This window comes from Cynara cardunculus, unplaced genomic scaffold (genome assembly GCF_001531365.2).
Source record: "Cynara cardunculus var. scolymus isolate 2C unplaced genomic scaffold, CcrdV1 Un_Scaffold_5304, whole genome shotgun sequence".
NCBI classification, from domain to species: Eukaryota; Viridiplantae; Streptophyta; class Magnoliopsida; order Asterales; family Asteraceae; genus Cynara; species Cynara cardunculus.
The window spans coordinates 18,334-30,842 of record NW_020202337.1 but is presented as its reverse complement, the minus strand read 5'-3'; the positions used below and the strand labels follow the sequence as shown (position 1 = coordinate 30,842).

The window sequence follows — 12,509 nt, the reverse complement described above, 5'->3', positions numbered from 1 at the left end:
TAAGCTATGTATTTACATATTTGACTGACTAAATATGGTATATATTATTATGTAGATGATTGAATGATCTTGGAGAGATTTATGAAGGTATCCTCAATAGTCAATATACATGTGATCTTGGCCTCATTCATTGCCTGGGCTTTAGCCCATTTCTTTTGAATAAAGTTGGGTTTATTTAAATGGGCCTTGATCCAAGACACCATGTTTAGCAGCACTCACATGTCTGACATTACAAGAGCATCTCGTACTGTTTACATTATAATTTTTCTGTCAAAAGTCAGAATTTCAAAAAAAAAAATTACCATCAGCTACTCTGTTTAATGCAATTCTAACATTAATTATACATGGAACCCTATTACATTACTTGGGCCCTTGGAAAAAAAGAGAGGTTGTTCGTATATTGAGCAGAAATTGAATGGTTACCAACCTACATATGCTGCAACATTTCTAAAACATGGACCATACAGAAAGCAAAACCGATAAGCAATTCTCTCATTAGAAGTCTTTAAGAGCAAATCTTTGTACAAATGGATGATATTCTGTAAACAGAAATTCTGCAGGTGTCTAGACAAGATAAGTTTAATCTCGGACATGGTCTGAGTCCCATTCATGGCTAAAAACTCCCGGTTCAAGAAACTAGGAACACAGGATCCGTGGCTGACTATAATAATAGTAAGAAGTTCCTAGAGGTTAAAGGTTGGAAAGACAATCCTTACACTTTTCCTCCACCAGAACTGCTGCAAGCTTGATTTGGAAGAACACTGTTGCCGCCAAAATCTCCATCCAAACTCATCTGCTGGACTTCTTGAGGAGACAAGATCTTGATGCAGCGAACGCAGTTTACAAACTCCCTGAAGTCAACTCAAGCCATAAATATGTGATATACCAATAGAAACATCAAAAGAACCAGGTTGCAAGCAAGGTTCCATACCCAGATAAAATTCAATTGTCATCATCATAAGTTATGGTTCCTAGGTGCTAATCGTGATCTACAAGTTTATTTGTCATCATGGAACGGTAATTCAAGACATAAAAGAAGATTGTGGACTTACTCCCAAGGGTCATCCCCAACGAGGAGAACATCGCTCTCATGATCCACATAGACAAGTTTCCAGCCAATTCTTTGTCGATCCTCCAGTTGACCCTCAATACCAAACCTTCGAGCCAGGTCTTGTTTAAGCTCGTCATATCCTGAATATGCAGTAATATCTATTGATCTTCCAACTGCTCCTCGCTTGTAGACCTACATGAATCCAATAAAATATTTTGACTCCCTGAGATCCACACCATATGGAAGAAGATTGGCAAAGACGATAGATGGTTGACATTAAACCTTGGTATATGTCCGCATTCGCTGAAACTGTTGCGGTGGTGGGGCCCAGACGGCACTGTTCAATAAGCTGCTGTCATTTATGGTGGAATCAATGGAGTTGAAAGTCATATCTGGAACTCCAAACGACTGAGAGACCATGGATGAAGAGAGTTCCGGTTGAGTGTCTTTGCTGGGGTTTTCATAACTAGAAATCATGCCTCCTGAGCTGTGATTATTTTGGAAATCTTTACCAGATCCCATCATTCCTTTTGTGAGCAAAGGGTCAGGAATCACTGATGACATTCCCAAGCGGTTGTCCATGTTCACCCCAAATGGAATATCTGCTCTAGGATCATCTTGAACTTCCCCATCTTGAATTGTATCTCGAAATGGCAATGGTTGTGAGTTGAAAGACAGCTGATTCGAGTTCTGAGGTTGCAAATGAACATCATTCTGGGAAAGGCAAACTGAAGTTGCTGATGAAGAACTGTCCAAGTAATCCATCTGGGTTCCAGCAAGATTATGCAAGTATGTCTGTGGGGCTAAAAATCCTTGGTTGTGAATCTTTGAGACATTCACCGAAGGTTTCACATCAGCTTTTTGCTGCAATTCTTTAACAAAGTTTCCATTTGCTGATACCGTTTCCAATCCAGTGGTATTCATTAGATGAGCAGAAGCCTGAATTATCTCTTCACCACCCATAGTTGTACTTCCGTAGGATCGACCATTGACTATCGAAGGAACCATGTTTGGGCAGTTATTTGTTGAGGGTGATGTGGAACACGATGGAACATCATCACTGATCCCAGATTGACCTCCACCTGCAGTTCCTGTCAATAAACTGCTGCCATTTGTTGAGAGCAGATTGATTGGCATTGGGGTTGCACCTGTCATCTGTCCTGACAACTCCGGCTGCTGATGTTGTAGCTTTGGTTGCTGAGAAAGATGAGAAAATCGAAAATTTGCTTCGCTATTCTTTCTTGGCATTTGTTGTGGTTGTGATGTGATTGGAATTTGAGATGGCATTTCCATCATTTGGCTGGTTGGTATTGACCTTGCAAAGCTTTGAGGTACATCTATCAATGGTTTCTGTTGATCTTGAGGATGTTGTCCTTGCTGTGCTAAAAGTGCTTGTTGCTGATGATGAAGCTTCTGTAGAAGTTGAATCTGATTTTCCGGCATCTGTAACTTTTGACTAATTTGTTGATCAGGAAACTGAGATGGCAACGAGATTTTCTGCTGATTTTGACTCACCGCCATCATCTGCTGCTGCTGTTGCAGCTGAAGGTTTCTCTGGAACTCATGGTTTTGCATCGACTGCTGCTGAAGAACATTTTGAGATGGAATCTGTGACTGAATTTGGTTCTGAGGCAGTGTTTGATTGATCAAAGTTTGCCTAACCGTTTGCTGGGTTAGGTCTGTCAACTGTTGTGGCTGCATCATCACTGCTAATGGGTTTGTGGTGGTGGCAGGTTGAGGTAGTTTTTGTAGCTGATCAAGCTGTGAGGTTGACCGTTGATTATTGAACTGTAGGTTGTTCTGTGTAAGCATTTGTGGTGCTGACAAGCCCAACTGCCGTGAAAGATCTGGTCCCCCGTAGTTTTGCAGGACAGATCCCGCCAAAGGATTCAAGTAGCTTGGTTGGATTTGATTAGCCAGAGATGAACCTTGCTGCATGTTCATCCATTGGACTAAACTCAGGCCAGGATCCTTCATGGACATATCTTCACCAAGCCACGGCATTGTTCTCTTGACTAAGTTGTCAATATCCGCAGATTCATCACCTGTCAATTTAGAGGTCAAGTATTACACCAAGTCTAAAAATATTCTGGAATTTCTTGGAGTAGAGGAAAGGCTCTACTCGGAAATCCTTGTCGCAAGTATCAGCCTCTCTACTCCTTGGAGTAGAGGAAAGGCTCCATACATCTTACCCTCCCCACTTCATGTGGGATTTACTCTGTTTGTTTGGTTTAGCAATTTATCTGCATCCACGGTTGTTGCTAGGATGATTATTACATTTAGAGAATTCCAGAGTACATCCAAAGATGAAGATTGGCTCCATTTACAAGGGAAATTTATATTATAAAATGGATGAGATTGCATAAGTATCACATTCTATGTCTTAAATCTTAATTGTCATTTGTAACCATATTCTATCAATTTGAGGATCAACAAAATGTGAATAAGGCTTCATATCAAACATTCCCCTCACACCAAACAAGCAAAAATGGAAAAATTAAGTTGTTTAATGATCTACACAAAAAGCATCAGCGGGTCATCATACCTAGCATTCCTTGTTGTCTTGGACGTTTTGATTGGTAAAAGGGTGGTGTCGGGCAGATGAAAAAGGGAGAGGTAACAGGTTCAATGTCCCAAATCGAGACTCGGTTACGCCTCTCCCCAGCAGTTGCCTCATCCCAGCCAACCTACTCGAGATGATGAAATGATTATGGTGGTAAGCTCTTTAGTTGATCCAAAATATGCCAACACAAGTAAGATAAAAACCATGCACTTTGTAAGATGTGTTTGAGCAACTATACCTGTAGGTTACGCCATTGTGAGTTCTTCCATCTCACACCATCAAGATCACTGATCCCAGTAATCGTACCCATATACCTGCAGAATGTACCATCTAAAAGATTTAAAATTCCAGTAACTTATATAACTAAAACTTCTAGACCTCAATGCAATGAAATAAATTACACGACATAACAGCTTGGGAAGAAATGTCAAGTATATCAAACTTGGAGTGAATTACAGAACTCCCCCGACCAAAGCTCAATTTGCAGATTTCCACTCTTTTGGCTTGACCTTTCTTAATGTTGGTGAGCTCATAATCTTCATGTAAATTTCATGATACTGTGACAGAATTGGGTGTTAAATGTGCGACATATGGGCACATGACAAAATCAATGGCAAAATTGTCAGCTCATGTTTTGCATGTCATGGCGTCAATTTAATACTCTATCCTTGAAACATAATCAACTTTACAATTTGTGTCCATCATAAAAAGAAGCCGATGTCAAATTTCAACATTAAGATAAATTTGTTGCTAAAAAGTTACTCTTCCATTATCAAGACTTGTGTAGTCAATTTGTAACATTCTGGTTATTCATGTGTAACATTGTCTTTAAATTCCTTCTAAATTTTAAAAGTGGACTCTTTTTTTGGGACAAATGGAAGTATTATTATTTGCTTCTTTTCATTTCACAATTTTAGCCCGGATCCTTAGTCATGTGTTGCACATTTTACAACCGATTCATCAAGGTAGGAGATAGAGAGGCCAAAACCTTGATTCAGGGACCGCCAAAGCTAGAAGTCAAGGGATGATATTGACAGGTTGAGTGATGGTCTGAGGGACAGTTGGTTGCAAGTTCAATCAAGAACCTTTGTTAGTTCAAGTAAGAACTGCATGATGGCCTTAACAAAAACAACTTGTACATCAAATCAGCAGTGAATATATTGAAAATATCAAGGTTAGACTCTATTACCTTCTTGTTCCCGACTCTTCAGTCTCGAACATCATCCGGAACCGCATGCCAAGAGATATTTGATTACTGCATACTGCTTTGTAGTACTTGGCTAATGGAATCACAAATTCTGATGGACTAGCCCTGCGTTCAAAAAATGAACAAATTTGATGATAAATATTTGGGTTTTTCTCAAGAAGTTCGCACTTACACAGACAATGGCAAATTGCCACCACTGATAAAAACAACTCGGAAGATTCGGTTAACAGTAAAAGGAACAGTTTCTGGCTGTTCGAGAAGTCAGAGCTCTCTTAAGAACACTCTTACTAGTTTTCTGGACTGCTCCACTCCCCCCCCCCCCTCTCTCATCCCTATTTATACAACTCCTGTTACCACCTTATTCAAAGTAATACCCAAACTACATTCCCACTATGAAAGCTATTCCAAAACTCCCTGAATTACCCCTACTTATCTATTCTAGAATGTACCACATCTGATGGGCTTGGGCTGGTAGGTGGGTACATGACACACCAGCACACAAGTAGCAAAAGTTTTCACCCTCTCCGGTTGACATACACAGGAACACATCTATTTATCTATGTATGTATAAATATATACCCATCTTGATGTGTATACATGTATAAAGGCATGTCTGTGTGTGTACATATATAACAAAAGTTCAAATGAGAACCATAACATGTCATTAAAAAATATATGAAACAATTTCATCAGATTAAACAACTTCATGAAATAGTTTCATTAAATTGAACAATGAAATCGAGAGTTGAGAGAGGTTTTCACGGTTTGTACAAATAGGGGTGGTTTGCATTTGATCCCTCTCCTGTGTGTGTATATATATACATATATATAATATAAATTGAAGCATATACATCATCAAAAATAATGAGTATATTCATCAATGTATACGTAATATATGCATTGGTGCATATACTCACTAAAATTCATATGGTTTATATGCACCAATAATTCGATATATACTGGTTCTCATGGTTCTAAAAATATTTATGGTTCTCATTTGAACCTTCCCCAGTATTATGTATATGTAAATAGCAATGAAGATGATGAACACAGATTAAAACCAAATGTTGGCGATAGGAGGACTTTTATATTAGGTTTGAAATCGAGTTACAAGAAATAGAAAAAGGAAAACATCATATACATAATGGTATTTACATAACATTTCCTAACCCACCAACAATTACAAAAGTGAACCAACATATTTTAACAATGTGTGTGTTTATAGGGGAGCTGCAAGGGAGTAATTGATTTGTAAAGATGAGAAGGGTCAAATTCGTAATGGTTAACTTTTTTTAAAAATTGAAGTGCTACAATTTTAGTATCGCATCACGATATGAAATGTGTTGCAATTTGATATTCAAGTCAAGTACCTTGGATTATAAAACACAGTGAAAGGACTGTTGTTTGCAGCTGCATGCGCAGCAGCCGCCAAGATTCCAATATGCATACTATCACTCGACAAAACTGATGATGATAAATTGGCTGGTTGTCTGTTTGCTCGTCTAATACCCAAAAGAAGCTGTTGCTTTTCGTCCCTGTTTATACACCCAAGTGTATTTGACGCATATATCAGAAATTATACATCAAAAAAGTGCACAAACTTTGATACGGTCATGGCATTACCTTATAAACAAGACTGAGTCTCCTGCAAAAAGCCTCTTTCCACTAACAAAGAGACTCCAACCAGTCGTGAGCAAGTGACGTTTTGGTTGACCTGAATTCGAAGAAGGATTTGTTTCATGGAAGCATGAAAAATATTTTCTCTAAAGACCCTAGAAATCACACCCAAAGGGTTGAAACTTTGTTGCCTTGCCAGCTCATTCACGCAACCCAGGCAATATACAAGTGTGGTAATTAAAGTTATGACCTCAAGGTTAGTCTCCAATCACTTGACCAAGACCAGTTGGGTGCTGTTTTGTTTTTCAATTCTGTGTTAGTATTTGTTTAAATTTTGGGTTTCATGTGCTCACTTTGCTTTAGAAAGAGCAAGCTGGGCTTACCACGATAAATATGGCGAAATGTCCATACATTGTCATGTAAATCCCTGGCCACAAGTTCTTGTGCAGGTGGTTGCATCGAAAAATCCTACGGAAAAATAAATAGAACACAAGATTTTCAATTTTCATCAATTAACCTTCGTGTTACAAAAAAAGAAACAAAGAAGCTTCAACTCACAAGAGGAGGGAAGATCTTTTCGGCTGCTCGACGAGGAACCGAAAATCCTCCATGGGTGCTTGTATCACTTGCTGTCAGAGTTTTGCAAAAAAACTCTGTTTGTGGCTTGTGTGCTTTCATCAACAGGTCCGACCTCAATAGTGCTTCTTTATCAAACTGCAAAAAGTTGTGTGTTTAAGTCAGCAACCTACATTTGTGCCCAGTGAAATTCAAAAGTTATCATACAGTTCCATACCGAAGGAACAGGTTGGAGAGTCATCTGAGCATATACTTCATCTGTTTCTGTGTCGGCCTGAAAGTATATTTTTTGAAATAAAGTATATAAATACATAACATGATACAAATCAATTTGCCCATTTCTGCACAAACAATAACTAACTGATTGACATTTTGGATCACCATGCTTGACACATCATTTCAAAACATCCAAGATTGTTCTAAAATGCAAAAGGAATATTCCAATGGGCCGTGAATGGCAAAGAAAACACCATAGAGGCCAACTGGACTGCTTTTTTTTCGCTGCTTTTTAGCCGATGGACCTTTTTTCTGTTATTATTTGACAACAGGATTTTCTTTTTTTGCATTTTTTTCATGTATATTGTTTCTTAGAAACAAAGTTCCAAAAAGAACTCGCATTTAAAACAACAAAAAGGGGCATACATGCAATGTGACGTCATGAAGGATGCACAACAATTTTGACTGAAGATTGGGATAGTTTGGAATTTGAGCGTCCACATCCTTCTTCATAGATGCAGCAACCTGAAAACATATATTATTAACAGAAATATTATTGATGCTGTTAGGAGCATCTATATACACGTAGCTCACATAGCCTTCTCTCTCAAATACCAACAATAGATCAAGTAAAGAAAGGCAACACTACGTATCTCAATTATTAGCTGAAACCATAAAACAAAGAAATTGTTTATTATCTAACAATAAGGGTAACCATCAAGTATTTGGAACAAATTTTAGTTGGACATGTACTATCGAGTATTATTGGTCACTCCACTAAAATTACTTGTGTCCACAGTATTTCATGTTTAAACTTGTCTTACTTCCCAGTAAGGAAAGTTAACCGAACTGGAATCCCTTACTTTTCCAGCAAATTGGTCAACTTAGGCTGTTGATTTAGTCCAGCAAACAGGTTAAAATGGCGTTCTTTTTGGATGGAAAGTAGAACATATCCATGCACACAAGTTCAGTGGTCTCAAGCTCAAGCCTTTCTCACAAACCAACATTTATTCAATGCCACCTCTTTGAGGTTTGATTTCTCTCATTCACCAACAATGATGAACACGGACTTTTTTCAACAATCATTTTATAATTCATTTTTGAGTGAATTGCAGATTTGGTCCCTGTGCTACGCGTGTTTTTACAGAATTGGTCTTTAAACTTCATTTATTACATAGAACACCAAGAGCTATATAATTCTTCACAGTTTTGGTCCCTTGACCAAATGGCCGTTCAGTTTTGCTGTTAAGTCTAGGGCAAAGGGCTCATTTTGTCATTTTAGTATTCTCTTTTCCTCTCTGTCTGTTAAACAAACACAAAAAACTCTATTCTCCCACCCTTCTTTCCGACAACGTGAACATTGTGGGTTTGCTGAACCCCTTTCCCCGTATTCTCGCTCCTCCCTTTGTCGCCTTTGTGATACCATCACCTTTTCCATCTTCCTCAACACAAACAAACCATACCACTATACCACCTGTTGATGATGGGGACGATGACCCCCCTCCTCCCCCATGTCCGATGATTCGGACAACCCTCCCCCACCAGTATTGCTCCGATGACCCTTCCAAGAGGTTTTCTATTTATGACCCTTTTAGTACACCACACCTGCAAGGCTGCAACTTATTTCTTCCAAAAAGCATCTTGTCAAGGATCCCCATCCCCCCTAATATTTCTAAATGCAACTTATCTCTACCCGTCAATGACCCATCGTAGACTGCATCAACATGGATCATTTATCTTTGTCCAACGGTGTAGAAGAAGGCTGGCGGTTGTCACTGGAGATGGGTGGAGGGTAGTGGTGGTTAGGAGTGAGGATGGTGGTGCAGGAAATGGGGAGGGGATTTCACCGGTGTTGGTGAGGAAGATGGAGGTGAGAGGGTTTCGCTAGAAATGGTGTATGGTTTGACGAAAAATGGAGCCTCGAGGTTGGAGAAGAAATGTGAAATATGATTCTCTCCCTTGATATAATATTGTTAATTAAAAAATCTCAAATAAAGAAAAAATGCAAAGAGGCCATTTTGCCCTCGAGTTTAACAAACTTGGTAGATGGTCGTTAGGGGCTTAGGGCGAAGGACCACATTCGTGAAAATATGCATACCATCTGGTAAGCTACGTACATGAAGCCTAGGGACCAATTTCGTAAATACATGCATACCATAGGGACCAAATCCATAGTTTACTCCTTAATTTAGTTTTATTATTGATTTTTAGAGTTAATTACGGATTTGTCCCTATGGTTTGGTGGGTTTTACAAACGTGGTCCTCGAACTCCATTTATTACGGAATTGGACTCGTTGTTTGCACGTTTGTAATGATTTGGTCCCTCACCCTAACAGTCATCCATAATCTTCCTTAACTTTGGGAGCATTTCCGTCATTTTTCCTTTTTCTTCATTTTAACATTTATTTTTGTCTTTTCCTCCATTTTCGTAAAGAAAAACCCCAAACTACAAGTTCAACTTCGTAATTAAATCGAATATGCATTATACACACAAATGACATGTGAATAGCAAGCACGACCTCCCCCATGCCATTTCTCCGATCACCAACCCCCACTGCAACCTCCACCCATCACCAGGCATCTACACCCACCACCCTCTTCTTCTTCCCATGGCCACACACAATGTCCCTTCGCCTTCCCACGACCATGCACAAGGATTGTTTATGCCGGCAATTGTCCCCCACTTCATCTCCGATGCACAAGGATTGTTTATGCCGACAATTGTCCCCCACTTCATCTCCGGTGAACACCATTGACCATGTAGTTCCCCCTCCCCATCCGGCGAACACTGTCATCACCATCCCTCTCTAATGCTCCACCATCACCTTCACCAACCCATCACTCTCCTTCCGTTTTGATGCAAATTGAGAACCCCCATCCGTCCTTCCTTACCAAGACCAGTCCCTCCTGTTGGGTTTTATTTTATTATTTCTGGCCTATGAGGAATGGTTAAAATAGCCCAACAACAGTGGCACGATACAAGCTATATATTGCCTTGTATCCTAGGGTTTTATAACAATATGAAGAAAGTCACAAAATACAAAAGTGAGAAAAGATAAGGAAGTTCGGCTGCACTTGTCGGGCAAGTGCAGCTGTGCCGTTTTGTCCATTCCCAGAGTTTGAACCGTCAGATTGTCATGATTTTTGGATAGTAGCTTCACGACATCTTTATATACATTTTGAACGGTGGAGATTCATTTTGGAGCTCCGGGAGTTGTCCTTTTGCTGTTCGACAAATTGTCGTTTTTATGGGTGATATTTCTTTCTGTTTTCCTTTGGGTTTGATTCCATACTTCTTGATGATTTGTTCCAAGAGTATGATGATTGTTGTTTTCCACTAGTTTTATCTAGATAAAACTTTTGTGTTGTTTACCGGTGGTAGTGGACTTTAAGCGACCCAAGGGTCCCATGGTTTTACTCTTGCTTTGAAAGATTTCCACGTTAAAATCCATGTGTTGAATATGTGCTTTTATTTGTTGTTTATTTCTGATTTGGGGGGTTGATTATCATTACATTTAGTATACCATATTTGTTCGCATCCTCAAGTTCATATAAGTCGGGAAAGTTTTTCCAACGAAGGTTTATTGCGCATATGTTGTTACCACTGAGACACGTCTTTCCCATCAGAGTGGTATCAGAGCTTTTGGTTATTGTTATTAGGTTTGACTTGTTTGAATGATGGAAGCTAATACAAGTAGGATGATAAGTCTAAATGGTTTTATTTATCATGTTTAGAAAGGAAAGATGGAAGACCTTTTTTATGTGAAGGATTTTTACCAGCCTGTCTTTTCAACCAACAAACCTGAGAATAAAATAGATGTAGAATGGAATATTTTGCATAGACACATTTGTCAGTATATTTGTTAGTGGGTAGATGATAATGTTTTGAACCATATTAGTGGGGTCATGCTCATATTTAGTGGAACCAGCCGAGCAGTTATATACTCGAAAGACTGGAAATAACAAGTTGTTCTTGATTAAAAAGATGATCCAACTTAAGTACCACGACGGAACTCCTATCACTCGAATGCATTTTAGGGAATTATTAATCAACTTGAAGGAATAGGTATCAAGTTTGAAGATGAAATCCAAGGTTTATAGATCCTTGGTACTCTATCAGATTCTTGGGAGACTTTTAGGACGTCATTGTCCAATTTCGCATCCAATGGTGTTATTTCCATGGAATTAGCTAAAGGCAATATTCTAAATAAAGAAATGAGAAGAAAGTCGTAGGGTTCCTCTCCATAGTCAGATGTTTTGGTCACAGAAAGGTGGGGGAAGAGCAGAGATCCAAATAATAGAGGTAATCATCGGGCGAATTCAAAAGGAAAGTATGTTGATTTTGAATGTTCCCATTTGTGGTAGAAAAGGGCACACCATATGGTTCTGCAGACAGTTGAAGGAGAACAAAAAGGTTATCCACAACAATCAAAAGAATAACCATAAGAAAGATGACGGTATCAATGACAAGCTGAAGTTAATAGCAACACTGAAGAGTTCTTTCTTTGTTGTGATGATGATATGGTCAACCTTGCACATGATGATTCGAGTTGGATCATTGACAGTGGTGCTACGTGTCATGTTATATCATGAAGAGACTTTTATGCATCTTGCACTCCAGGTGATTATGACACAATTAAGATGGGTAATAATGATCTATCAAAGATTGTTGGAGCTGGCGATGTTTGTTTGAAATTTGACACTGGGATGGAATTCGTTTTGCAGAATGTAAAACATGTCTCGGGTATGAGACTTAATGTGATTTCTACACGTTTACTCGATGATGATGGTTACAACGACTTTGCTAATGGTTTGTGGAAACTCCCAGCGGTTCCTTGATCGCCGCAAGAGGTAAGAAATGTCCAGAGTTATATATGACACATCCTATGCTGTTATATCGGTCAGAATACGAAATATCGGTCAGGACCGATATTCGATATATCGGTTATATCGGTGATATATCGGTGATATATCGGAAATAGCGGTTAACATAATATTTCTTAGAATTATATATATAATATGCATTAATTAGAGTTTAGAAATATAGTTTCAAAAGTAACACATCACATAATTAAAGTGTTCAAAATTTTGGGCTTTTGTTATTCCATGGGCCTAATTTTTTGGGCTAAATTAGGTCTGAATCTGAAATCAGTGAAGCTTCCTTACTCCACAACGTCGTCTTCTTTCTTGAGTTAATCACGAGTTCACGACTAACTTCAGACTTCTTCTCACAACTTCGACTTCTTCTTCTTCTCACGGCTTCGAGTTCACGTTCACGG

The 12,509-nt window shown here is 38.9% G+C and overlaps 1 protein-coding gene across 2 annotated transcripts in view; it reads right to left on the bottom strand.

The window, feature by feature from the left end:
* Positions 1 to 466: 466 nt before the first annotated feature.
* The window catches only part of LOC112504348 (auxin response factor 19-like), a 17,717-nt gene continuing 5,674 nt past the window's right edge, over positions 467 to 12,509 (bottom strand). Inside the window, exons 3-14 of one of the 2 annotated variants that reach the window (XM_025108282.1) lie at positions 7,657 to 7,755; positions 7,232 to 7,288; positions 6,997 to 7,152; positions 6,822 to 6,906; positions 6,445 to 6,535; positions 6,192 to 6,356; positions 4,804 to 4,926; positions 3,853 to 3,928; positions 3,597 to 3,738; positions 1,334 to 3,096; positions 1,053 to 1,243; positions 467 to 851 (exon numbers count right to left, since the gene is read on the bottom strand). In XM_025108282.1, coding sequence (XP_024964050.1) covers positions 713 to 851; positions 1,053 to 1,243; positions 1,334 to 3,096; positions 3,597 to 3,738; positions 3,853 to 3,928; positions 4,804 to 4,926; positions 6,192 to 6,356; positions 6,445 to 6,535; positions 6,822 to 6,906; positions 6,997 to 7,152; positions 7,232 to 7,288; positions 7,657 to 7,755 — 3,087 coding nt within the window. In that variant the 3' untranslated portion in view covers positions 467 to 712. The remainder of the gene's footprint in view (positions 852 to 1,052; positions 1,244 to 1,333; positions 3,097 to 3,596; positions 3,739 to 3,852; positions 3,929 to 4,803; positions 4,927 to 6,191; positions 6,357 to 6,444; positions 6,536 to 6,821; positions 6,907 to 6,996; positions 7,153 to 7,231; positions 7,289 to 7,656; positions 7,756 to 12,509) is intronic. The other variant, XM_025108283.1, reaches the window with a different exon arrangement.